Below are 26,828 nucleotides of genomic sequence, written 5' to 3'. Positions count from 1 at the left end.
CAGGAATTGTTTCCTCGAGCAGACGCGGCCGAAATCGCGGAGTCGATGGGAGTCTAAATCGGTCGGAAACTGTAGCAGGGAAGCGAGCTGGAACAGCAGGCTCGTAGGTAAATCATTTGATCGGTAATTAAGCGGTGGGCGCTGCACAACGAGGTCTGTCGCGCGATCCACCGCGAGCTAGAACTAACGAGTGATCTCGGCGCTCTTGTAATTATGTAATTATTCGAATCGCGAGGGGCCATCTCGCCGTTCGAGGTTCATCCAGCGGTCGCCGGAGCAAATTCCAGGGATCCCGACGTCGTGACCTGAGGCTACAAAGTATGAGGTGAATCGGCCGATTATTTAACTCTTTCCAACAATGTCTATATTTAATATCAAAATAACAAACGATCGTATAAACATCCTCTTTCTCTTTTACTCTCTTCTCGCGCGTCTTTTCAATCTCGGCTCTCTTCACGCAGTGTTCCCTTCGTACACTCCACTCCCCCATTCTCGTTTCATCCATCCATACATACTATGTATCTAGATTGTACCACACACACTCATTACTAGACTCCGGATCTCTATGCAAAATAAAAATTGACTCTGCCGATTGCCGGTCATAGGAGTCAAGCACACAATAGTTTTTCTTCTTCAATAATTTTAATAAGTTCGAATTAATGAATCAACGTTCTTTGTCTCCTCTCATACTTTTTACTGTTTTAATCTTTACTGTTTACTTTTCACTGTTTTAATCTTAATTTTTCACCGTTTCACCTACTCATTTCTACCACAAATGCATAAAATCCGTCGTCTACTAATCACACGCATACCGATTTCCACAGCACGAACTTTAGGCTACAATTGTAAACCTACCAACACTCATACTCCTGCGTCACACTCATCCCTCCAATCAAACATCACGCCTTAATATTACATACTTCGTGAAGACAGTTGCAGGATATCATTTTCGCTTATCCTTTTTCTCACCTCGAATCTAACTCGTTCAGTTGTAAAAACCGCAGAGAGATCGGTGCCCCTGTACAATTCCTCGAGGGTGATCGGCTCAAACGAGGATTTTCCAGCTGGAGATCCGGCCAGATAGCTGGGAGTTTTACCGGGGCCCGCGAGGCTGCGGGCTCCCCTTTTATCTCGCACGAAAATAATCTTCAGGAAACCTCGGGAGTCGGGAGTCGCGCGAGAAACGAACGACCGAACCGGACGAGTTGCTCGTCGTTAGAGCTAACAAGCTACCTGGTAGCCGATACCGGCAGAACAAACAACGGCCATCGGCTAATTGTACGATTCCAATTCTGATAGGTGTTATGGCAGTCGGGCTGCGCCGGCTGACAAAGCCCGGTGCGTGGGAATTCACGGGAAATCAAGAAACCGAGTTCTTTCTTTTGGAGAATTTCGACCGACAATTTTACGTCTTGACAACACTGTGACCTTTTTTTTCACGGCGATCAACACTTCTTCCTGCCGAACGACTTCTCTGATAGAACGAGACAATTTTGATTTCATCCGTGTCTTTATTTAGTTTCAATCCTAGACTTTGATAACAGAAGAATCAATTTTCTATTTCGATTTAGATGAAACGAATGACATTCATAATTAGTAGATGATGTATTAAATCCTCATCTTTCGAGCGTGACACGTTGTTATAGTTCACGGGGTTAAAGAGAAGCTTCTGTTGTATTGTCTCCGACTGTCGTTAGACAATGTAACCATAATCGAGGGAGTAACTCGTTTTCAAAGGAAAACGGACTTACACTGATGGGCATCCGAACCGTTCATGCATCGCTATACTATTACAGTAATGTCTCTCCAACTGACGCTCAGATTGTCCACAAAAGTAAATAATTTGGAAAGAGAAGATGCAATTATTCGAGCCTTGCGGTTCGTTTTCATAGTTACGAATTGTCAAGAAATATAAAAACGAGCTGCAAGGCTCGAATAATCGTATCTCCCCTTCCCAAATTGTCCATTTTGGTGCGCAATCTGGGCGTCAGGGAGACATTACTGTATTGTCAAATTACGTAAAGGGCCCGTTGATAAATAAATAATAGATAACAATGTCGAAACGATGGTCTCTTATCGAGATCGAATTGTGCTCCGTGGATTCAGAGCATCGAGAAAGCGGCAAGCAAGATCAGTGGCGGGAGGAGCCGCGCGAAAGGCGCGGACTAATCGAAAGACGTCGTTAATTAGTCGAGGGCCGCGCAGCGCACCTGTAACGACGGAAACGGACAAAACTGCCGGTGGCTCGGTTTATCGATCGAGCGTGTAGCCTCCCGAAGATAATGCGGCATTAACCCGAACGGATGATGCGCGATCCTTTGGCTCTCGTAGTTAGGCCTAACAAGCGGGAGTCGGTTGCCTAGGCGATATCATCTGATTGATGTTATCTGGTTACATGAAACGACGAGCAAAACAGGTAACTGAGCAATCTCTGGTGACCGGCGACTAATTACGCGATTAAAATTCAAGCGTACCGAGCGGAAGGCCGGAGATGACTCGCTGCAAACGGAGGGGGACCCTGGGGCCGGGGCAGCTTCGATAAGCACGCCGATAGGCCCTGTTCCTCGTTCATCAAACGGAGAAATTAAAATGTCTGGGACGCCCCCTTTCCGTCTCCGGTTCGCCTCGCCTCGCCTCGCCTCTGCCGCTCGGCAAAAAATTTGATTAAACTTCGAATCGTTAATTGGACGGTGAAGCGCCTACAATGAGATTGGCCAGCGTAAGAATTTCGGAGACCAAGATTTACCGATTAACCCTCGAGCGAGGCCTCCGAGGATTTATTTCGCAGTCGTTCCAATTGATTCCCGATTTAAATCAATATCGAATGAACCGAGCGAGTTGTTGCGCCTTTATACTGCAACGTAGAAGTCTACGCCAGAGTTCAGCTAGAAATGGAATGATCAATGGACGCTTCGGACAGCTGTCGCCGGAGATTCGTGATTTTTATCAATCCTAATTCGATCGTGGCTCGTACTTCCTGTGAAAACGAACTCGGCCGACGAATCATGACTGTTTAGCCACTCGATTAGCAGTGACAGTTGAACGCCGAGCGAAGGATAGGGGTGAAAGGATCCGATTAGGGTGCTGGTAGAAGGGCTGGTCGAGGGCGATATGGTGGCGATGACGCGATCGAACCAGCTGACTTCTCGGATTTCAGACTTTTCTATAGTACTTGTCATTTAATGTTAACGTTTCCGAATTCAGAGTTCGGTGTTATTCCAATAAACTTTTGTTCGAACAACATTTCGAATAAATTCTTCGAATAAAATTGTATTCGGATAACGTTTCGAATAAAATTTGATTCGAATAATCTCTCGAATAAACTCTTCGAATAAAATTGTATTCGGACAACGTTTCAAATAAATTTTTCGAATAAAATTTGATTCGAATAATCTCTCGAATAAACTCTTCGAATAAAATTGTATTCGGACAACGTTTCAAATAAATTTTTCGAATAAAATTTGATTCGAATAATCTCTCGAATAAACTCTTCGAATAAAATTGTATTCGGACAACGTTTCGAATAAATTTTTCGAATAAAATTTGATTTGAATAATCTCTCGAATAAACTCTTCGAATAAAATTGTGTTCGGACAACGTTCCAAATAAATATTTCGAATAAAATTTGATTCGAATAAATTCCTCAAATAAAATTTGATTCGAATATATCGAATAAATTCTTCGAATAAAATTGTATTCGAATAATACTTCGAATGAATTCTACGAATGAACTATGGCCAGCTCTGTCCGAACAGAATGACGTTGAAATAAATGCTCTTATCGATATCCGCGAGTGATATTGTCGCGTGATTTGATGCTCGGAGAATCGCCGGAGGGGGCAAAGACCGTGTCCAATTACAACGAGATGAAATCGACGGAGAAGCGAGCTCGCGTGATAAGATAACAATAAGAAATTAGCGAGCGATCGGGAGAAGACGCTCCCGCAAAGAGAGAAAGAGGAAAGGAGACGTGGAGAGAGGGAGCGGGAGGGAGCTCGAGGGTGAGAGGGGGAACTCGAGGAGCGGACGGGCCACCAGACGAAAAAATTCGGAATATTTATGCTCGGTATTATTAGCGTACGTTGGCGATATCTCGGTGGGCATCGCTAATTAGGCCGCGCGAACGGCGCTCGGGCCTTTCGGCAAACAGTGCTGGCTACTGTCTTTAAAGGTTCTCCACGGGTGCAATCAAGATGGTGGCGCCGGCCGCCCGGGGTGGGTCGATTCCGAAACTAATTGCCACGGCTAATTTATTCCCGCGACATGTACGCACAGAGACGCCATTCTCGGCTGCCGCGTAATCGTCGCGACGTAATCGCGGGACAAGAGAGAGTGCCATCGAAAGGGGGCAGACGTTTCGAACACGGAGAAACGGGGTGTTCACCCCGCCGCGCCGCGGCGCCGATTGCCATCGGACCTTCCGCTCCTTGTTCCAAGGACCCCGGGCCCAGGGACTCCTGCTTCCCATCGAAACCTGCATCTTCCTCCGTTCGTAATGCCAATTACATACACCGTACACAGATCTCTCACTTTCTTTTGATGAATTTTATTTCAACCATTCGGCCCTCTGTGATTTTCCACATTCCGTGAAACAGGAAGTGTTATTGTTCGCTAACATGCGTATTGTTTACCGATTAAATTTATTGTTAAGATGTCGCCAGTAATTGCAAGATCAGATACGAAAGAGAACCGATATTGCAAGATCAGTAATATCGAACCGGAAAAAAATTGAGACCGCGGTTCGATCATCACAGAACATATCTGATAAAAATGAGTCAACCAGGGTCGAATACACAGCTGTAAAACATATATTAAAATATTAGGATCGTTATGGTACGGTATTCAACATTGTACAGCAACGATCGAATAGAGAGAACGATGGCCGTCGACCGGAATGAGTTGAAACGAGAAGTGGAACTATGATCTTTAACCGACGATTCGAGGAAAAAGTGAATTCATTGTTCGGCATTTTCTTCGGTTCGTTGAAATTCTGTGTCGGTGGAGAGATCGATCAGAGTCGAATCTAGGTTTTCGACGAGCGGGGCAACCGCAGGATCGATCGGTCCGTCGGTGGGAGTGACGCAAGGCCAGCGTGAACTACACTTCATTTATGCTAAATGTGAAAAAATGTTACGTAAACACAGATACTGAAATGTTTCCATTCATGGCTGCGGAGCAAAAAGAAAACGTTCTCGTTTGCAAGGCCGCCGCGTTATCTTGATAAACCGCGCCGCTGTATGTACTCGCTTTCAGGGAAATATTAACCTATAGACGTCGAAATATTGGCAGCGCTGCGCGCGCGAGCTTGCGCAACCACCGGTTCCTTGTCCTGTAGAACACGTATACGACATTTCATCTCGAGTTTAACGCGTACGACGAACGAAAACTGGAATACAAAATATATCGCGAACAATTTCCTGCTGCCGACGAAACGTCGATACGACGGTTATTCTCGCGGTCTGTTCTCTCGAGAAAAGTCTCGGCGTTAAATCGATCGGATTGCGACGCGCGACTGTGTCAGTGGCCGAGGATTGCCGAACCTGTTCGCGAAGATCAAAGAAATTTCGCCGAGCTCTCCCGAGGTTGCGTCATCAATGCGCCCATTGAAACGGCGAGCGTCTGATTAGCTGGCATCCGAGGCAGGACCTAACGAATCCAGTTGCCAGTCGAGAAAGACAAATTGTCGACGATGGGTACACGCGGAATTCCCCGATCGAAAAACCGATCGGATGTACATACATACCTGTATCATCCGTCGAATTTCTCGGACTTGTTAGGCTCCCTCGCGGCTCCCGAAGCCGTACGTTTGTTCTCGCACGGCCGCGGATTATTAGCCATTAACGAGCAACTAAATTCGTTCGATTTATCGGCGAATCGTGCCACGGGGGGAAACATTGGAGCCGTTTAATTGCCACCGGATAATTTATTCCGACTTTCTAATCGCCGGCCAATACGGAAACGCTCGTCGGCCACAACAGCTGAATCGACGAGCTTTTCAATTAGCCGAACCGCCAGCGGATCCTCGTTGACACCGTGTCAGGAACGCGCGGCAATTAATGGCGATTTATAACGGGGGATCGGGTTTAACACCTCCGCGTCGTCTTTGAACTTTCCTGGTTTCTCGAAATTAATTGAATCGCTTCGACGTTGTGATTCTTCGGAGAAATGGATCGGTGGTGAACGTGCTAGAAACGATAGCACGGGGATAGTTTCTCGGGTGCTTGGGATCATAGGCAATCAACAGACGTTTCGTTCGATACGATTTATTAAATAGACTCTTCTACTCGCTCTCGCTCTCGCTTTCGCTTCCTCTCTCTCTCTCTCTCTCTCTCCCTCTTTCTCTCTCGCGGCGACGATTTTACATTTATACAAAATTGGAAAACGGCACGGCGACTGCTCCGAGCCGGTGCCGAGCTTAAGCTACGCTCGTCGTACGCTCGTGCTCTCGTATTTACAGAGGACTACGCTCGCGGTAGATATTTACACGTTATGTACAAGGTGTGATTGGCACAAATTCACGAGTCGCGAGGGACGAATCAGAAGTTCGATCGGAAGCGTACCCACTTGGCACGGAATTTCCGACTCGTCGAGAAGTCCGGGAACTCCGTCGAGCACCGTTCACGGTTCTCTGTCGGCCCGCGTTCGACTTCGGACTCCTCCGTCCCAGCTAACTTTGGTCCAGTTCTTCGAGAACTCTCTCCTCGACTATTCGGCTCTTCTCCCCGTCTCCTGCTCTCCTACTTCAGCTCTTCGTCTCCGCGGACAGAGAAAAATAGTTGAACGCGATCGGAGAGCACACGTTCGGCATAGTTCGATTCTCTTCGAATGCAGCTTTCCCGGCTGGATCATCCGCAAACATTTCGGCTCGCGACGATCTAGAGATCTAGACGATCGAAGGCCCGTTGGACGATCCGAGAATTCGGCGGAAGTCGGCCCGTGGAAGCCGTGGCAACCGAGTTCGAGTCGGAACGATCGTTCCGTGTTCTCCTCGTGGCATTCGCAGACACAGCCTCGACCGATTGCTCATCGGGGAACAATTCCTCGGGAAGAATCGTCTCTTTGGAGGGGATCGGCTCGGTTCACTACCGGTCCGGCTAGGCCCGGCTAGGCCCGGCTGGTTTCATTCCCTGGACGGGTGCTGCGAGATCGGGTGATGCGACGTCAGCCCGGGATGAGACAGCATTCCGACTGGGTAGAGGCTCGCCGGTGCCAGCAGGCCCGGATGGGACCCGTACAGCGCCGTGTGATGTTGCCTGACCGCTGACATCCTCAATTTCTCGATCTCGGCTTCCTGCATGCGCTTCGCCTTCGCCCGTCGATTTTGAAACCAGATCTTCACCTGCAACAATCAGACCAGGCCGGATTTGTACTCGAAACCGGCTTCACGGTGTCACGCCACTTTGTTGCGCTTGCGGTCTCGCGGCCAACGACCGCGCTTTTTTGCAACCCGCCGCGGTCCCTTTCGATCGATCGCCGTGCTATCTTTGTCCCGGGTCTCGTCAACAGGACACGCGAAATCGCGTCTTCCGGAATGCTACCTTGTCGATCGTCAAAGGGTCCTTGGTAGTCGAGGGTATCGACACCGATGCTACATGCTCCGAATTCGTGTCTCGAGACGACTCCGAATTATCGTCGAGAACAATCTGACAAACGTAAACTGTGCAGGTTTCTGATAGTTTCCGAGTTTTTTTTTTGGTAGTCGCGTCGAGGCAAGCCGTTGCGCGTAAGAGGAATTCTAAACGTTCGATAGCTACAGTAATGTCTCTCTAATTGACGCTCAGATTGTCCACAAAAATGGACAATTTAGGAAGAGGAGATACGATTATTCGATCCTTGCGGTTCATTTTTATAGTTACGAATTGTCAACAACTATAAAAACGAGGCGCAAGGCGCGAATAATCGCATATCCTCTTTCCAAATTGTGTATTTTTTTGCACATCTCAGCATTAATTAGGGAGAATTTACTGTACTTCATAACTGCTATAAAACTTTCTCGGTTCTCCGTAACTGCTTCGGTCAGAATATAATATAATATATAACAGTTTGAAACAGTTATTTCCGGATCCTTTTTAATCCCTGAATGGAACTGATTGTAGAACACAAAAATGGACAATTTAGTTACGAATTTGCCAACAACTATAAAAACGAGGCTCAAGGCTCGAATAATTGTATCTCCTCTTCCCAAATTGTCCATTTTTGTGGACAATCTGCGCGTCAGTAAGGGAGACATTACTGTATTTGTAACCGAGAACCAAGACGGAATGATCGATTCGACCGAACTGGACGATCTTTCGGGGGAACCGTTTCAGCCGCGAGATTCATGGAAATATCCGAGCATCTGCCACACTGAAGTTATTCCGCCGAGTTTTTCCGCGCGAATGGGTTTCGCTGGCACCCGAGTTGTTTCACGAGAGACTTCGGACCCCTCGCAGCGCGGGTTTATTATCGACGTTAGTTTTCAGCGGTGTCGGTGAATCTCCAGAATTACGTTTTACGATCAACGTTTCTCATTTAGCAGCGGCGTTAACCGACTGGCCGACCGGCACTCCCTTTATTCTCACCGCTTTCGCGTTCTCTCGCTCGTTCGCCCGTGCTCGCCCGCTCGTTCGGCCGCTCGCACGCGCGCGCGTGTTTCACGAGTTAAGGGTCCCCGTCCCCGCACTTAACAGATCTCGCCAGATGCGGGGTAATTAGCGCGCGTAAGCGTGCAGTATCCGTCGCTGCCGGCGAAGAAACACGGTAATTTTATTAATAGACTACAAATTGCTTGAGACCCGTCCGACAATGGTCCGCGATGATCGACCAATTATCTCCCGGTTGGCTCTCGTTGCCGGACCCGATCCTCCCGACTCCCGACGCCATTTCGTCCGCGCCGTCCGTCAACGAGGCGATTCATTTGACACCGTCATTGTCGCCAGCCGGCCACTAACTCTTGGCAAATTCGTTCCGAGTGCGCGGACGCTGACGCGCCCGCGAGACATACCTTGACAGAATCGAGCCGAGGTGCTTTTAGACCGGCAACCGAAAACTCCTTCGGAATCGCTTTCGGCGCAAACGAGCTGACGATTTAGCGGAGCGACTGGGTTCGCGCCGGTAAAATTGTACACGGGACCGTTGATCTTTCGAAGGATCGCGGGCTAACAGATCGACCAGTGTAGAATTACTCGCGTAAATAATTCGGAGCTGCAACTTGAATTTGCGCGCAGGCAAACGGTACGAATATGTTAGAATAGAAGCCTCTTAAGATGCACCCGTGTCATTTAAAAGCTCTGTTTGCAGAGCCTTAACGTATGAAAATTCTTAGTCATTTTCCATATAGTTTACTTTTGTGGAGACTCGTCCGATAGATTTTGTCGAAGCTTTTATTTCAACCGTGAGATATTAAACATTAGATTTAGTTCTCAGTTTTGATTGTAGGTTAATTGTAGTTTTAGTTTTAATGTTTTAGTCGTCGTACATCGTTCCGATATCTTGAATCTTATTATTTATAAATGGACTCGCGTGCACTCCGTAAAATAATAACGATAAAAGTAGCAATAACTTCTACTCGCTTGGAAAAGAATTCCGTCGCTTCGACATGTTTTGACTGTCGCCGTAGAGCTGATAAAACTTGGACAAAATCGGAACAGTTTATTTCACAATGCAAGAATTTGCACTCTTGTACTCTTGCATCTTGAGGATTCTAAATTTGATTTGTTCGTAACAAAAGGACTGCGGGTCTTTACGCATTTATGGCAAAAATGGATGGAGGAAACTGAAAACAGCGAAAAGATTAAAAGACGATCAGAATGTTTATTCATTTCAACTTATTACCATTATCATAAAAAGTAAGAAAATTATACTTGTCTCGTCTGTCTTGCAATTAATGCAGAATTGTTTTTATTTCGCATAAAGATCCGCAGTCCAGCGCTAGCAGCCAAAGAGCTAAGCAAGGATATTAACACTTTGCAGTCGAGCGGTGACTCTGTGGCACCACTAAAATTGTTATATAACATTCCAAGATGATGTTTATATTACCAAAGCTTAGAATTATAAAGAATCGTTAAAAGTGTAACCGTTGTACGAGTCTCGCAAGGCACAATTTTATATGCACAAAATGCACTTTAACGTATAAAATGTGAATACTGTAAATCAGAGAAATTATTTTAGATTTACAATTAAAACGGCTTCGAGCGCAAAGAGTTGAAAGTCCTCGAACTCGGTTAAATTTCAAGATCGTTGAACACGAAGGTTTTCAGCGAGGAGCCTGTTCGAAACGAAGTGCCTCACCTGCGTTTCCGTGAGATGAAGGGAGGAGGAGAACTCTGCCCTCTCGGCGACGCTGAGGTATTGCCTCTCGGTGAACTTCTTCTCGAGCGCGAGCAATTGTTGCGTGGTGAAAGGCGTCCTGGGCTTCCGGTTCGGCTTGTGTTTCCTCAGGTTGCACTTGATCTTGGCGGGTTCTCCGTTCTCTGTAACCGAAAGCGGAGGGTTCACGCTCGAGGACAGCTCGTTGCCGGTTTCGCAACGGTGGTCGACCGACGCGGCGCGTTCTGGACGCGGCTCGGCTCGGCTCGGCGCGGCGCGGCGCGACTCGGCGGAGCGTTGCTCTGTACGCGGCGCGCGGGTCACGGCGTGGCGAGACGAGAGAGAGAGAGAGAGAGAGAGAATGCCAGCGAAACCCAGACCGCAACGTCCTGTTTTTGCCGGGCCCGGGATCGCGGGAGCACGGCAGGACTTTTTAAGAGGTCAATTCGTAATTTAGCCGTCGGGACGGGCGCCGCAAACCGGCCTCATTACCTTTTTGCCGGTCGACCGCAAGATCCCGGCCGCGAATTGTTCCTCTAACGCTACCGCTTGTATTCATTAGCGAGGATATACGTGTGTGTCCCGGGCATGGGTGTACTAGCCCGCGCCGGTAATAGTTTCCGCGCGGCTTCTACGTGGCCACCGAATAATTTGCCTGCCGATCGCTTTTCCAAGCTCCGAGATTACGAAGACCTTTCGGTTGCATCAACGGCGATTTATCCGCCGCGGTACTCGATCGAAATCCCGAGTGCCTGTCTGGCTCCGGCTTTTTAGCGGGCTTTTCTTCTGACCAAATTGAATTACTTAAGTATACCGACGGAACGTAGACACCGGGCCCCTGAACCTTGTTCCCTCATTACGGCTCGACGCGGTCCGAGCTGTGGCCGCTTCGCCAGAGAATAAACGACGGGAGCAGAGAGAGAGAGAGAGAGAGAGAGAGAGAGAGAGAGAGAGAGAGAGATCCTTGGTAGAAAAATCGAAGCCACGGAGCCGGTGGATCACAAATCAATCGGCGGGACAGGGAAGCCGAGGGTGGGGTCGCAAATTGCGAACAGGGCTCGATGACAAACCAAATCATCCCCGAGGCCGGAGGAGACTCAAGAAGGCTTGTCGTACAACCAGCCGAGACAATCGAGCGCGAAACATCGGGACGAGGGCGTGCGGGGGAAGGGGAGGGGATCGCGTCGGAATATATCGGTTATATTCCCCGAGATTTGTCTCGAGACAATTGACAGATTTGTAGAACGGAGGCGAACGGCTCTAGAAACGAGAGAGATCCGAGGCCGAGACAAAAGGCCGTCGAGATCTCTCCGCCTCGCTTCTGAATTTCAAATTTTCACCGATCTACTCCGCCGGGCCTCCCTCGGGCCACCCCCGTTCTAGCGGTCGCGACGTTCTGCGAGCAGGGCTCGGAATCCGAGTCCGAGGAGGAGGAGGAGGTGGAGGAGAGTCGTCTTTTGTGCGTCGATCTCCGTCTCTCTCGCTCTCTTCGAGTCTCCCAATTAGTCTCGGTATGCGAGGCTCTCTCTCTCTCTCTCTCTCTCTCTCTCTCTCTTCCTGGCTCCGGCTCCGGTTTGTTTCTACGGCCGCCAAAAACGCGACTCGATTTTAATCCGGCTTTGCGATCGAGGATGCGCATTCGAAATAATTAGCTGATCCCCGGCAGATACCGGCCGGCCGGAGATGATCCAGAGCGGAGGAGGACCCGCGTATGTAGACTGTTGCGCAACCGGCGCGACGCGGCGTTTCGCAAATGATAGCAAGCGATCCCATCGGCCGTGACCGGCCGCGTTTCCGCTCGCCTAATTGATCTGGACCGAGCAGAACGCGGCCGTCTCGACTCTCCGAAGAACGATGGCGATTATTTAAGCATAATTGATAAACCTTGATTTTCCGAGCTGCTTAACAATCGTTGCATTCCGACGAGTGGCGCGCAAAAATCATGCCACTAACGAACATGTAGCGACACTCTGGCAGTCTTGTCGATATTCTAGAACGACTGACTTCTTACGTTGATGAACATCGATTTGCTCCCGACCATTTCACGTGCCCGATCGATTCAACGGCGAGTCAGGTTCTTCTGCGTCGGTCGTCCGAAGAAATCGCCCAGCGAAACACGGTTCTCGATTAGTTCGGACCTCGTACCACCAACAACGATCGATGTTAGAAAATCCCTAGATCGAACGAGCGAGCGTCTATTAACGCGATTAGAATGCTCCGATTTTTTGCCGGTCGCGTCGAGCGAGCGGTAATTAGATGCGCGACGGTAACGCAACGGGAGGGACGCCGAAGTTTCGTGGAAGCTGCTCCAGTTGCTCGGAAAAGGATCGCGTCGAACGCATCGGTGGCCGTAGAATGCGCTGATTTATTCGTGCCGCGGCCCGATAAAATGCCAACCCCCGGTAGCGATTTTCATGCAAATTACTGAAATAATTAGCTGATCCGGCGTAGATATCGGAAACAGTGGCGATTGTGAAGGAGAAAAAGTCAGGGTGAGATCCCGGTCGTCCGATCGCCGGCCGCTCTTTGTCGCGTTGCGTAACCTTTTCATGGACCACGATTTCTAATGCGCTCTTATTAGCCGATCGGCTCGATAACGAGCGGCCCGCGCGGATTTACTCGCGTCGTTCGCAGCGAATTTATACCTCCGTGCAACAGTGATAACGACTCGCGAGCGTTCCTATCGCCGCTAACGCAAAGAAGAACGGATACACTGGATATCCGCGCGTCGATCCTCTAATGGAAACAGTTGTTCCAGCAGCGTACGCCATTTCCGAGGTCCTTTCACGGGTTTACGAAGAGCCTGTTGGATGGCTCCGGGGTATCGCAACCCTTCAGACACCCCTAACCACCGCCCCTTCTCGCGAACAGACAACGTGGAGAGCGACGCCGAGTTTCAAGGGTTGCGCAATCTGCGGGAGCACCCTCCGCGAGAGGCCATATTTCTAAATTACGCGCGTTTCCCCCGTATGACTCGTCCCGGAGAACCTTCGGGCTGCTCCGCGATTATGGTCGATTGTATTCCGCCCGCGGAGCTCCCTAAATAGCGGCGCGGTCGGCCAACAATGATCTATAAATTGATACCGGGCCGCTGAATTCACGCCGGGACGCGATATTACGCATTGTCGCCGGAAAAAGTCCGGCGAGCTTCGATCCCGCAGTTCCGTCCCGACTAAAATTTCATTCCAGCCTCGAAGATGAATGATTTACGGTCGCGGGTAATCGGTGAATAAATCGGGCCTGGTTAAGGATCGTAACTTTCAATTTGTAAATTCTAGCACGACGGAAAAATCGACGCGGATTCGAATCGTTTCAAAATGTCTAGCTGGTACGAACGTTCTTTTCGCGGCGGGTATGTTGAAGATTCAAATTTTCGAGAAGTTACAGCGTCGAGTTTGCTTCGCTATTGTTGGATCAATGGGAAGTAGATGCTCGAGATCGTTCCCCCACCATGCGACTCGCTTGCCACCACCATCACCAAATTGCCCATAACGATCTCGATAGAACTTTCAAGCACGTCGATACCCAACACACAGAGCGTCTCAAATAAAAATTCGCACGAGTTTCGAAAAAAAGAGAAAAGTAGTTACCGAGATTAATTGCTTCGAGCGACAACGCTGCGAAAATAAAATTTCTCCGTTAATCTATATCTTTCGTGCCCTCTCTCTCTCTCTCTCTCTCTCTCTCTCTCTCTCTCTCTCTCTCCCTCTATCGTTTAGAAACACCAGCGAGCAACGTACAGGACGTTTCAGATTCAGTGGGCGATCGAATTTCCAAGCCGGAGCGTAGGTGTTCGCGAAGTCCAATTAAACCGGATAATGGGGCTATAAAATAGTCTATTTTGTTGCGGACAACGTGGACCGGCTATCGGGCCACGGTAGCGCACGGTTGCACCGCCTTTTTTCCAATAATCGTCCATTGTCCGTGTCGTCTGGATTCCTCGGCGCCGCGACAAGAACCGAGCCACTGTTTCGTGCGAGCCTGCGTGCGTTCGCCGTGCCGACAACGACGGCGAGAAAACTTTGATTGCCTCTTTAACGAGAGCCCCTCGCAATTATCAAGCCGCGACCTCAATAATTAGTGTTAACGATGATTCAATCGCGACGAGTCATCCCGGCGCGGCGAGACGCGCGCGCGTTCCGAGAACTGCATTCCTTTCCCGGTGATTTTAGGTGAGTAGGTTTCGTGTCGCGCGATTGAATTGCAAATATAAACCGGCGCGGCGCTGCGGCGGCCGGCTGCGGTTTGATCGACAGTCTCAATTTATCAATTAGCGCGCGGCCATCGATTCTCTTTTCGAAACCGACCGTTTGAAATATCGTCGCCGAGCTCGGCGAGCTCTCGGAAATATTCTCGGACCGCTCGCGAGCCGTGTAATTGGCCTGGAATCCCGCGACGCTATTTTCTAATTAATTTCAAACCGTTAACCTTTTTGCCCTATTTACCGCCGCCGCTGTCTTGGCACCATTGTCCTCTTCCGTTTCCCAGTTTATTCGTGCGACTATTCGTAGCAGGAGAAAGTGCGGGGCGGCTGTATTAGCTGACCCGAGCGATTACATTTTCGTCTTATTGCAGTCCAAGTTCGTGTAGCCTAGCTCGCGGATCTTTGTATCAAATAATTTTCCGTTAATTCCGGCACTACATCGGTACTCTTCGATTGCTCTAATCTCCAAGCAGATATTGTAACTAACTACAAGACCACTGTATTCTCTCGTAACCGAATTCTCCCGTAGGCTTTTAAAATACGAGCATGTAAACTGCCACACCATTGCCCGTAAAAGTTATATGAACGCGTAACAAAGCTTGATCTACCGATCCTCGGTTCTCAACGGCGTCAAACTCGTTAGCAGGAAATAATTAATCGGAGGAAAGACTACGCCGCCGAGTGCGCTGCCGCCTTAAAACGACTAAAAACCGAGCGTCGATGATAAGACCGGTCGGACGAAGAACGGAGACCGGTGCCGCTTGTCCACGCCGCAGCGGAAACGCTGTCGCGTCCGCCGCGAAAATAGACGAGGAAAGGAATCGCGGGTTCTGGCGGATCTGACCCGACTTCCGTCCGAGCGTGTCGGCGAGGCGGTCCTCCCAAAAATACCCGGCCGTACGCCGAGAAAAGCAAAGAATGCCGGTGCCGTCGGGTTGTTCATTGAACGAAAGTCGCGGGCCGCATTCACGATCAGAGTTCCAGACCGGATGGCCGGGGTCGGGGCCGGCTTAACGAGTTTACGATCGGACCAGTTTCGGGCCTGTGCTCGCCGCGAACCACGAAAAGAATCCCACGACAAAGATCGTGTCGATTGGCGGCCGGCCAGAGTGATCTCAAAGGCGAGCCGAGCGCGGTCTGTCGTCGCCCAAGCAAATGGCAAATAGCGATCCGGCGAGCGGCCGAGCAAAACGAGCAAAAGCCGGAGCAAAAGCCGTGGAAAACAGAGCAAAACGGGCGAAAACGGAGGAAAACGGAGCAAAACGGAGGAAGACAAAGCGAGACCGAGCATCCTGGGAGCGAGAACTCACCGTTTAGCGGCCCGTGATGAGCGAAGTGCGAGGGGAAGAAGCCCGCGGTAGCGACCGCGGCTGCCGCGGCCGCGGCTGCGGCTGCACCCTGATGTCCGCCACCCCAAACCGCCGGATGGAGGCTCGGCGGGATGCCAGGGATGTTCCCCAGGCTGGAAAATCCTCCGATGTAGGCGGGCGTCGGGCGGACAGGCGTGGGACTGGTCCCGTGGTGCTGGTACTGCAGATCCTCGACGTCGACCAGACTGTTCTCGTCTTCCTCTTCGACGTCCTCGGTCTCCGAGCACCTGGACCTGGCTTCGTGGGAGCTACTCCTCGGGCTCTGCGGGCCAAAGTCCGGCTGGCTGGCTGTGGACACCTTCGGCGACGACGAACATGCGACGTCGGACGTCGACACCGAGTCCGTCGAGGTTTGACCGATGTAGTCGAGCGTCCTGGGCGTGGACCTGCTCCCGGGGGACTCTATCCTCTCCGACTCGCTTTCCGAGTACCTGGAAAGCACTCTGGCGTCGGTGGAGCTTCTCGTCTCGCATGCGGTGTATTGCCTCGACCTGGGATCGTTGATTCCGGGCGACACCGACAGGTATCTCGATCTGAAGTCGGCCGGGTACCTGTGCAGGTTCGAAGGGATCAGTTGCTCCTGTCTGATGGGCGAATAGGAGGCCACCGGCGAGGACCGAGGCGACACCGAGGACGTCTCCTGCCTGGAGTCCGGCTTCTTCGTGTCGGCCAGGAGCGCGGCGACGGAGAAGCTCAGCCGGTGCACCGGCTTCGAGGTCGGCTGCGGGGCCTGAGCCTCGTTCGAGCCTGGACTGGTCGATGGAGGCGTCACCGGGGAGGTCATCCTTATTACTGTCATTCTCGGACCGCGGTTCGACACCCTCGAGGAACCCTATGCTCTTCACTGAATCACTGCGGCGTCGCTCTTCCGCCGGTTAGTCTCTCATAGTCCCGGATCAAAAAATCGGCGCTCACAAACTGTCCGCTCCGGATGGGTATCGTCACCGGTCGATAGAGTTTGAGGGGAGCGCGCGGGTCAACGGCTGGGGGGTTTTTCGTCACTGTGGTCTGTCGCGCGTTTGACAGGTGCCGGGATCGACGGATCGATGGATCTCCGAGCAGCTGACCTGCTTGACTAGCCTCTACTCGACTCGAGCTCTCCGTGTGGACTGACTTTGACCATCGCCGGTCGCGGCGCTCCGACTTTTTCGTTTTGCGGGTGGAGGCGCCGCGCTAGTGGGGGACTCGTTGGTCGGAAAGAGACGAACGAGCCTCGTGGTGGGGGAGAGAGCGCGAGAAAGGGGAAATCCAAAAGTGGGCGAGGCCTTCGGAGCCAGAAGGGGCATGGCCCGGCGTGCTCCGCCCATCCGGCCGTGCTTCCTCCGCGGCAGAACCGACTCGAGTCGGGAGTCGAGAGCCGAGACCGATTTTTCCTGCCAGGGATAAGTTTCTCTGTCGCGAATGCCACCCGGCCGCGCTCAGGGGAGGCACGGAGGGCAGGGATTACCGTTCGCGATCCCAGGTGGGGCTAACTAGGCTCGCAGAGAGCGAACTGGGAGGGAGAGATTTTATCGCGCGACTCGCTTCTCTACATCGGAGACGGTAATGAGCGTAATTGACCAATTAGAGCCGGTGATTAAGACTCAAAAAATGCAGACTCGCCGAGGGAATTTTCGATCCTCCTCCTTCTCGTTCCCTGTTATTGATCCTGCCTCTCCTCGGAGCTGCGTCGATTTTTATGCCGCTCGAGAGCAATCCGTGCTCCGCTGCCACAATCGTAAATTGATATCGGGTTCGTACAATCCTGGAATCTTCGAGCCTCGCTGTTGTCTTCTGGCGAGGTTGAATTTTCCATACGACGGTTTCTTAACAACAACACGATTTGATAGTCGAGTTGGAGTAAATTGGAGTGAACCTGTTTAACGAAGCTAACAAGTTTGTCTCACAAGAATATAATTAACCATTTGCACTCGAGTGGTGACTCTGAAGCACCACTAAAATTGTTGTATCACGTTCCAAAATCATTTTTATATTAACAAAGTCTAGATTTAAAAAATCATTAAAAGTGTAACTATTGTTACGGGTCACCACAAGACTCAATTTCATATGCATAGAATGCACTTTGTCATACAAAATGGAAGTACTATAAGTCAGAGAAATTGGTTTAGATTTACAGTTAAAATGGCTTCGAATGCATATTCTTCTAAAAATAATCAGACCGCATTTATTAAGACACTGTACAATTTCTATAACAATATACATCTGAATAAAAAGATCTTGCAACTATCCACAAAGCACCAGAATGTACAGTCTCAAGAATTACGATATAAGGAGCGTGAATTCAGCGAGAGGTTAAATTATAAGATGAATCGGAGGACGACAATAACATAAATTAAACGATCGAAATAACAGTTGTCTTTTAGTTGTCTTTTAGCAGAACGGAGAATCCAAAAATATATCAAATTTTATGCTTGTCGAATCAATGAGATGAGATTAGTTCTAAATCTCGGTCGCAGAATTATGTACCTATGAAATTGAATATTTCCTGTTTGTTAGATGAAGAGAGAAAGGGGTATAGCAGGATCAGGGGATGCGGAGGAAGGCGTAGGAAGGCGTAGTAGGTTCTGGACATCTCTTTCCCCGGTGTATTTGGATAGCTCGCGCAGCAGCCAGGTATATCGATTCGTCGTCGAAGCAACGTGGCACGGCGCAGAGAGGCTCTCCGCTCTCTGGTTTTGGTTCTCGGTCGTTCATCCCCCTAAATCGAGCCGTCGAGATTTTCGGGGGCGCTTGTCCGCGGACGCTCGTTTGTTCTGACGGCGCTGAGATCCCATCGTCGCGTCCGTCCGTCATATTTACGGTGGCCCCCGTTGACGCGCGGACTCCCACTCTCCGGCGATAAGCAAAAACAAATGCCTGCCGATAGGGGATGCCGATAAGCGGGAGCCCGAATAAAACCTCATAGATGCTCTTCCATTTGCGCGGAATTGGCTCCAGCCGTAAATTTCATCGCGCGGACTTCCGCTCCGCGCCGCTCCGCTCCGCGCCGCACCGTCTCGCGCGCCTGCCACCTCATCCGCCCCGGCGAAGGGGATCGATATCTTTGCTGGGGATCGATGGAAACCGTGAACGTTCGTTTCCATCGGCCGTTGTCTTCCTCGCCTGTGCCGCGCGACCAGATCTGCGGCCCCCGTTGCAAACTTCTGTATATCCTCCTCTGCAAATTACGGGGATACGTGTTCCTTATCGGGCTTCGCTACTTTTTAAAGCACCCTGATTTATCGGCCTGCCGGGAAATTAGTTGCCCGGCTTTTTAACCGGAGATTCTTCGATATCCGGATTCGATGGAATATTTGCAAAATTGTACAGCAATTTTGAAGTATCCCCTGCACTACGATATCCTGTCGAAGAGCATCTACTAAATATAATAATAATTTTATACATATAGACGGGTAAAACCTTTTGTCACAAAAAAGGGATTCTATGCAGGTAACCGTCATGTGAGTGCAATAAAAGATTATATAAATATATTAATTTATAAATAATATAAATATATGAGTACAATAACAGAATATATATATACTCTTCTATTGTACTCGTGTGACTGTAACCTATATAGAATCGCAGTTTTTATTCGTACTTATTTTTTGTTCTTTATTATTCTTTTCTTGTGGCAATAGGCTTTACCCGTCTATAAGAATAAAATTATTATTATATTTAGTAGGTTATCTTCGACAGGATATTATAGCGTACATATACATATATGTATAATAATACAATACAAAAAATGAGAAAGAAGTAGTACAAGTACACAAGTATTAACGTTGCTAAAATGATGATGCAAAAGGAGACTAATAAAGAATGGGATAAATTAGGATGGTAACCGTAATAAGAGCAGAATGTCTGAATGATGGATATTGCAAGGGGTTAATTGATTGGTCGGCTGTTATCGCTGGAACAACAGCCTAGATTCTCGATGCTAGAATCGCCTAAAGCAACGTTCGAAACATTATTTTCTGCAACACGTTTCCTTGTGCAATAGAATGTAAGGCCCGATGATCTCTACAAGCGATCAATAACTGCCGCAGCAGCTGTTCTGCATAATCTAATGATTCTCAACGCGCGTTCATTGCGACGCGGCTAACTGAAAGCAATCAAACTATGTACGATCATTAAATCGCATCGAGCATTTTTTACTTGGAACCTGGGATTTCTTGCCGAGCCTCTCGACGGGCTCCTCGAGACGTTCTAATTCTGCCTATTCTGAATCGACCGGATGCCTGTTGTTCTCTCGAATCGGTTCGAACGTGCCTCGATATGATTTCGCGGCGCTCGGCGGGGCTTCGATTGCGAGCGTATAGAAAAACGGCGTTTTGAGCATTTCCAATGGGAAGCCCGTGAACCAGTGCGGCAATTAATTGTGCCTCGGACGTCGGCGCGGCGCGGCGCGGAGCGGCGACTCGCCGATAACCGAAAGAGCGAAGCCGGAGGAGGCCCGATTGAAGCTGTCGATAGCGCCGCGGCGGAATAAAACCTCATAGACGTTCTTCCATTTGCGCGGAATTGGCTCCAGCAATAAATTTCATCACGCGAACTTCCCAGTGCCGTCTCTCCCCCGCGCCCTTGCGCCTCGCGCTCCCTTTGTCGGTGTCGGTGTCGGTGTCGGTGTCGGTGTAAACTCGCGGGAATTTATGGCGCTAGAAACTGCAGATTAAAACGGTAATTGTACATAGTTTCGCGCGGACAGATCGCCGCGCGGCCGGGAAATCGGCTCCGCGAACGCGTTATCGACGGCGTTATGGCTTATTGAATCTTTTTTACGCGAGCACTCGGAACTTTCAGGAACGTCGGCTGCAGTTTCATTCGACGAAATCCGAAACCGTTCGAACATCGGAAAATCGTTCTCCAATTTCACATCGTTTTTTCTATGCAAATAGGCGCCACCATAATCGTTTGTGACGCCAAGTTCAATGGTGGTTCGCTAATCATTGCGTTTACAGTTTAGTTCACGGTTCGTGTAAAAAGTCGCCGAGCAAAGAATTCGTCTAAATTTTCGCCTTTCTAACGACGTTTCTTGCGCCGATTTCTAATGACTCCGCGTTCGTGAAACGCGCGCATAACCGCTGACGAAACATGAGTTTACGAGTGCGACGGGGAAACAAAAGTCAACAATCCGCCGAATATCGCTTCGAAAACTGATGAAAGCGTCGCTCACCAACTATATCACTGTTTTTTTTTTTTTTAAGATCGTGGTGTTGTTAATTTTAGTACGTTCCGATCGTACGAACGGACAATAAAGAATATTATTTGAGACAAAATCAATGTTTAACACGTTGAATGCCACGGGGGTCACCGGTGACCGGCGCTTAACTTGGCGGTGACGCCATGGGGGCCACCGGTGACCGGCGCGCCCAAATTGATAGAAATATATATAATTTAAAACAAATGTCAATATCTAAAATTTTGTATTATTACCATCGTCGATTCAAACAGTGACCCCTGTCGCAATTAACATGTCAAACATGGTTATACACTATAACTTATCTATTGCAGATAATATTTCAACATTATATGTATCACATAAAAGAAAATTCATCGTGACGCCACGGACAATTTCTGTAAAACCGGCGAGGCATTCAACGTGTTAATCACAACACTGTCGAAGAATCCCAAACAGCGCAACCGCGCTTTCTCTAAATGAGTACGAAAAGACCCAAGCAGCGCGATATAGCGCTTGTTTTATTTTATGTCGAGAAATACCAAGCGGCGCAATAATAATGAATTAAAAATTTTTATTTTGTAACGTATTATTGCATTATTATAGTATTATTCTACCTATTGTAAAATGTACTATTTACATTAAAAGGAGCCGTGTAATGTACCTGCTCCGGTAAATCTGAGCGCGCTTCGACGATCGGTAACGCACCGTCAGTTGTCCACAATGTTCGAAATGTGCTGGGTTTTCTCGACATAAAATCTCAACAGCGCGATCGCGCTGCTCGGGACTCAAACGGTTAATGAATAAATTAGTTAGTGTTTTATTTATAAACCCGGGCAATTTTTTGTATGTATTCTTACGGCGGCCGTAAATCCGCGATGGGCCTTAAATCAAATAGCCGCAAATCACTGGTGTTACGCTTCGAGTTCCGAATAAGAGGAGAGATGTTACCGATTTGATTTGTTCGTTTTACGAGCTACTGGTTCGCCGATGTCAGCGCCTGCGGATTTAATTCGCCGCTTCTTTTTCTCCCCCGACGGGTTAATAAACGTCGGCCACGATTTAATTTAGCGAATATTAATGTCGCGGTCAGCTGAGCGGGGGATTAATATTTATTTGATTTGTGCCACGCGGAATCCGCGCGCCGCGCCGTTAAATATCGTTTCTTCGCCGGCGAGCAATAAGGCGCCGGCGTCGGTCAATCGCTCGAAATCATGATGGCAATAAAGCAGCTCGTAAAGCGGTTATAAACCGGCCACTTCGCTATCTTTCGTTAGCGGAGGCCATTACGATTTAGGGACCATCGGCTTCCGCGCCCGCTAATAGATAACTCGGGGTTCCGATGACACAACGGTTGGTATAATAACGACGCTCCCGCGAAATCTCTGCGCGCCGAATGCCGCGGCCAATAGAAACCGGTCGTCGTGTCGCGTCAGGACCGGGAAATGCCGAGTCAAGGTTAATCCGACGAATTCGGAGCGTCGCGACGCTCGCACGCGAATAGCATCGAAAAACCGTGCGGCTCTCGCAAACGCGAGCACTCCGATGATATCATGTTCTCGCATTTTTAGGGACGGGATCGAGAGCAACGCGAGTCGGAACGTGCGAGTCCCAGCGGCGCATAAATATTTAAGCAGCTTGGCAGCTCCGGCATTATATTCGAGAATATCGGCTGAATTATGCCGCGTGACGTTTACGACTCTATTAGAATTAGTGAATCAATGAGTAGCCATTGTGTACGGGCAATTCCGCAAACTTTCGCTATCCTCGAGTCGATCGATTCCGTTTACAAAGTACGTACAGTAATGTCTCCCTAACTGACGCTCAGATTGCGCAGGAAAATGGACAATTTGGGAAGAGGAGATACGATTATTCGAGCCTTGCGGCTCGTTTTTATAATCGTTGTCAATTCGTAACTATTCGTAACTAAACCGCAAAGCTCGATTAATCGTATCTCCTCTCCTCGAATTGTCCAATTTTGTGGACAATCTGAACGTCAATTAGGGAGACATTACTGTGCTCGGAGAATTATCGACTCTCCATGCGGTATTATACAGTAAATTCTCCCAAATTGTCCCTCAACTTGGAAACAAAAATGGACAACTTGGGAAGAGGAGATACGATTATTCGAGCCTCGCGGCTCGTATTCAACGACTATAAAAAACGAGTCACGCAGGTTTAAACTTTTGCTGATTACGCTTTGAAATCGATTCCATGAATCTGTAGGATCGATCGAGCTCGGTTTCGAACGAATTCAGGATTGATTCAGTATTAATTCGAGGTTGCTCCCATCGCTGATCGTTCGTAAATAGGAGTCGACATTGGTCGTCGTTGATCGAGCACCCCCACGTCACGGAGTCGCAGGAAACGAGTGTTTTCTATTAAAGAACGGCCGAGAGAACGACATGCAAAGTCGCGGAGCAGGGCGAAGGAGGGTGACGGGGGTGGCCGCGTTATTAAACATCGGCTTGCCAATAATTAAAGAGAACACGAGCGAGATCGGGAGATGTGGCTGGCAGCGCATAGAGAGGGATGGGCCAATTTGGATGGTTACCAAGGCAAACGATACGTTAAATAGATAGGACGGCCGAACGGTGGGGAAGCCGACATAATGAGGACCACCCGCTAGCTCCGCAAGACCTACTCGGTACACGTACTCGGTGTGTCACCGAGTTTCGCCTGGCTTTTCGCTCCTCGTGGCGCCATGTTGCCCCGAACACGCTTCACGCGAACCCCGTTCCCGCGGCGACGGACCCTCTCCGCAACCTTTCGGACCCGAAACCCCCGGCGAATCCCAGCGTAGATTCGATCGGGCTCCGAAGTCTACCGATTCCGGTGATCTACCTTTCGCTAATTGGTAATCTTCGCTCGCGGTTTCCGCTCCGTGAAATTAGCGCCGAAGATAACGAAGACACCTTGGGAAAACTTCGGTATTGTGCGGAGAGGAAACGGGAGGAGACCGCGCGGCGAAGTTTAATCGGCCCGCGATCAGAAGTAGATTTTTACATCTGGAAATCTCCGTCGGCGTGGTAGACTTTTCTTTAATCGTAAAGCCGTCGCGGAACGTCGGGGGCGCAATTATTCCAGCGCGATGTATTTGTTTAAAATTTATGAGGCCGCCGATTAGGATCTTGCGGGCCGCGGGACGCGTTCGCCGACACTTGTTGGATCGGGTCGCGTTCGTTTTCTCAGGGCAACAATACCGGTGCCGAACGATAACGATTTTGCTTGGATCCCGGAGCCGGGACAGCGGGTCCCAGACGGCGGCCGCGTAATTTATGCGGATCCGTGGCACGTGAGAAAGCGACCGGCTTCCTGAACGGGTACGATCGCGACACCCTGTACAGAGGAACGACAAAGTGCCACGTCGCGGCCGTTAATTATTAGCGCGCCGCTATATTGAGCATGAAAACACTATTTCTTTCATCCCGAGGGGGGCAGATTCGAGTCAAATTGGCGTTAAAATTGCAATCACGGTGGTCCGTCTCCAGCCATGTCCCCCCTCCGCCCCGGCCCCGTTTGCACCCCATCTGGCCGCGGAGTCTCTTCCTCGCGTCCACGGAATTAGATCGTCTATTCTCAGAGGAGCCCCGCACGCCGGACGTATCTGGCTAAGAGCCGTTTAGAGGGATAATTTCTCCCCGAGCGAAAAACGAACAGCGGGGGTGTGGAGCGCGCGAAGCGTTTGTGATTGATCGCGCAGGCGATAATTTACGTCGTCGTTTCGACAAATCCTATTAGCGGTCACGGAGAACGCTCGTTCTACCGCGAATATCCTCCGACGATCTGCGTCTCTGTATCTCGGAACCCATCCATTCTGCTGCTTCAAATGAATTTTTTTCCTACATCCGAAAATACCTTATTCCTCGACGCTCGGACCCGGAACATTTCAATCATCCCCTAATCACTCGATTCTCCGCAATTAAATCGATGTACATTGCTGGCTCGATAGCGTTACAATTATTTTGGATCCTGATGTAACAATTTTTAGCGTACCAGAGACGCAACTCGAGTGCGAATTGTTGATCGAAAGAGTTTCTTCTACTTTAGAAATTAAAATAAAATGTTTCTCTAATTGACGCCCAGATTGACCACAAAAATGGACAATTTGGAAAGAGGAGATACGATTATTCGAGCCTTGCGGTTTATTTTTATAGTTATAAATTGTCCACAATTATAAAAACGAGCCGCAAGGCTCGAATAATCGCATCTCCTCTTCCCAAATTGTCCAATTTAGTGGACAATCTGAGCGTCAGTTAGGGAGACATTACTGTACATCTATTACCAATACAGTAATGTCTCCCTAATTGACAAAAGTGGGCAATTTGGGAAGAGGAGATACCATTATTCGAGTCTTGCAGCTCGTTTTTACAATTATTGACAATTGGTAACGATACAAAAGAGTTGCAAGGCTCGAATAATGGTATCTCCTCTTCCAAAATTGTCCAATTTAGTGGACAATCTGAGCGTCAGTAAGGAATTACATTACTGTAACGCGAATCTTGTCAGTACGGCCTCTAGAAAATTAAACAAACCTCTGGATTCTCGGTGCTGAAATTTTCCGAGGTCGAAGATTTCGAACCGAGGAGCTCGGTAAATCTTCGAGAGATTCAGCCGGATCAGTCGGCTGAAGGGCGGTGGTTCGATCAAGAAATAAATCGCGAGGAGCAAGATCAACCAGCGCGTCGGCGCGTCACTCTCGAAAATGAAACTTTACGAGCCGCCGTTTCTCTTCGATTGGTTCCAGTTCCAGGGCGTTCCGAGTTAAACGAGAGAGCTCGTCCCACGTTCCGAGCAAGAGCAACACGATCCACTCGATCCGATTCCCCTGGCTCGATCGCGGACCGCGACCGTCCAGAGGGTGGCTCGTTTGTTTCAGATTTCTGCTGGCTGGCCCGCCGTCTCTCTGCTTCTATTTCCCGTAGCCAATAATTGAATATTGGAGCTGGCATGGCGTGGACGAGGACCGCCGTCGTCGCGGGGGTGGGGCGAGGACGTTGAAAAAGAGGGTTGTTTCGTTTTTCAGCGGTCAATTGCCGGCTGGACGGCTCGAAAATAAAGCGAGCTCTAAACGCACGAAATTTGATCAGCGAACGGTCTCGCCGAGAATTTTCACAGCGCGAGCGATCGCTCGCGACGAATTCGAGGTGAACGCAAAAATATTAAAAGCGGTGTCTAATGAAGTAGAAACGGTTGTCGCATCGGGGCGGTGCAAAAGCCGCTGGATCGCGACTGCGGGTTACTAATGATCCTCCGATCAGCGTCCGCGAGGTCGCAGAAGGCCGATAATAAAAGTTATCGTTCGCTAAACCCTTCTGCGAGGTAAAATGCAAATAGAAAGGATAATCTCTTTGCGAACACTGGACGCCGGGCCCCGAAAAGTTCGCGTTCGCCTCTGCCCAGAGGATGTTTGACGGAGAACGCGGGGCTGATCTGTCGACAGGACAGCGGCGAGAGGGGACGAGGGAGGGTGGGGGGTGGGCTCTGGCAACGCAGCAAAAGGCGAGCGTAGTCGCGAGAGCCGAGCCGCAATGGTGGAGAAAATCGATATTTTAATTGGACAAAATAATTGGAACGAGCGAACGAATGGAAGATCGTAATCTCCGGGCTCCCCTTTTGTATTGGCGAGTCCGCGAGCCCGCGAGCCCGCCCGGCCCTCCTTTCAGCCCCTCGCCGATTCCGCTCCGGCCTACGCCGTCCTCCCTCGCGCTCCCCGTTCCATCCTCTTTCCACCCCCTCGCTTTCTGCGCGAGCCATTTCACGTCAAATCGCGCATCGACTTGCGTCGTGCTTTTCGGCTCCATGTTCTA

At 49.5% G+C, this 26,828-nt stretch overlaps 1 protein-coding gene and 1 long non-coding RNA gene across 2 annotated transcripts in view; one reads left to right on the top strand and one right to left on the bottom strand.

The window, feature by feature from the left end:
• Positions 1 to 26,828, top strand: part of LOC143259828 (uncharacterized) — an 83,631-nt gene that overhangs the window by 33,113 nt on the left and 23,690 nt on the right. The gene's annotated exons all lie outside the window — the stretch shown is intronic.
• On the bottom strand, positions 6,247 to 16,992 carry LOC117221692 (uncharacterized). Its single transcript, XM_033472849.2, has 3 exons — positions 15,801 to 16,992; positions 10,269 to 10,450; positions 6,247 to 7,338 (listed from the first exon to the last, which is right to left on the bottom strand). The coding sequence occupies exons 1-3, from the start codon at positions 16,657 to 16,659 to the stop codon at positions 7,120 to 7,122; spliced, it is 1,260 nt and encodes a 419-aa protein (XP_033328740.1). The 5' UTR covers positions 16,660 to 16,992; the 3' UTR covers positions 6,247 to 7,119.

The sequence above is a fragment of the Megalopta genalis genome, chromosome 7 (assembly GCF_051020955.1).
Source record: "Megalopta genalis isolate 19385.01 chromosome 7, iyMegGena1_principal, whole genome shotgun sequence".
Taxonomy (NCBI): domain Eukaryota; kingdom Metazoa; phylum Arthropoda; class Insecta; order Hymenoptera; family Halictidae; genus Megalopta; species Megalopta genalis.
This window is presented reverse-complemented; position numbering and strand designations above follow the sequence as displayed.

What these genes read in the sequence shown, in the direction of transcription:
- LOC117221692 (XM_033472849.2), bottom strand. Translation starts at nt 16,659, where the DNA reads ATGACAGTAATAAGGATGACCTCCCCGGTGACGCCTCCATCGACCAGT. An exon ending in TCATCACGGGCCGCTAAACG is followed by an intron (nt 10,451 to 15,800) that starts GTGAGTTCTCGC and finishes TTTCGGTTACAG; the next exon opens with AGAACGGAGAACCCGCCAAG. An exon ending in TTCATCTCACGGAAACGCAG is followed by an intron (nt 7,339 to 10,268) that starts GTGAGGCACTTC and finishes TGATTGTTGCAG; the next exon opens with GTGAAGATCTGGTTTCAAAA.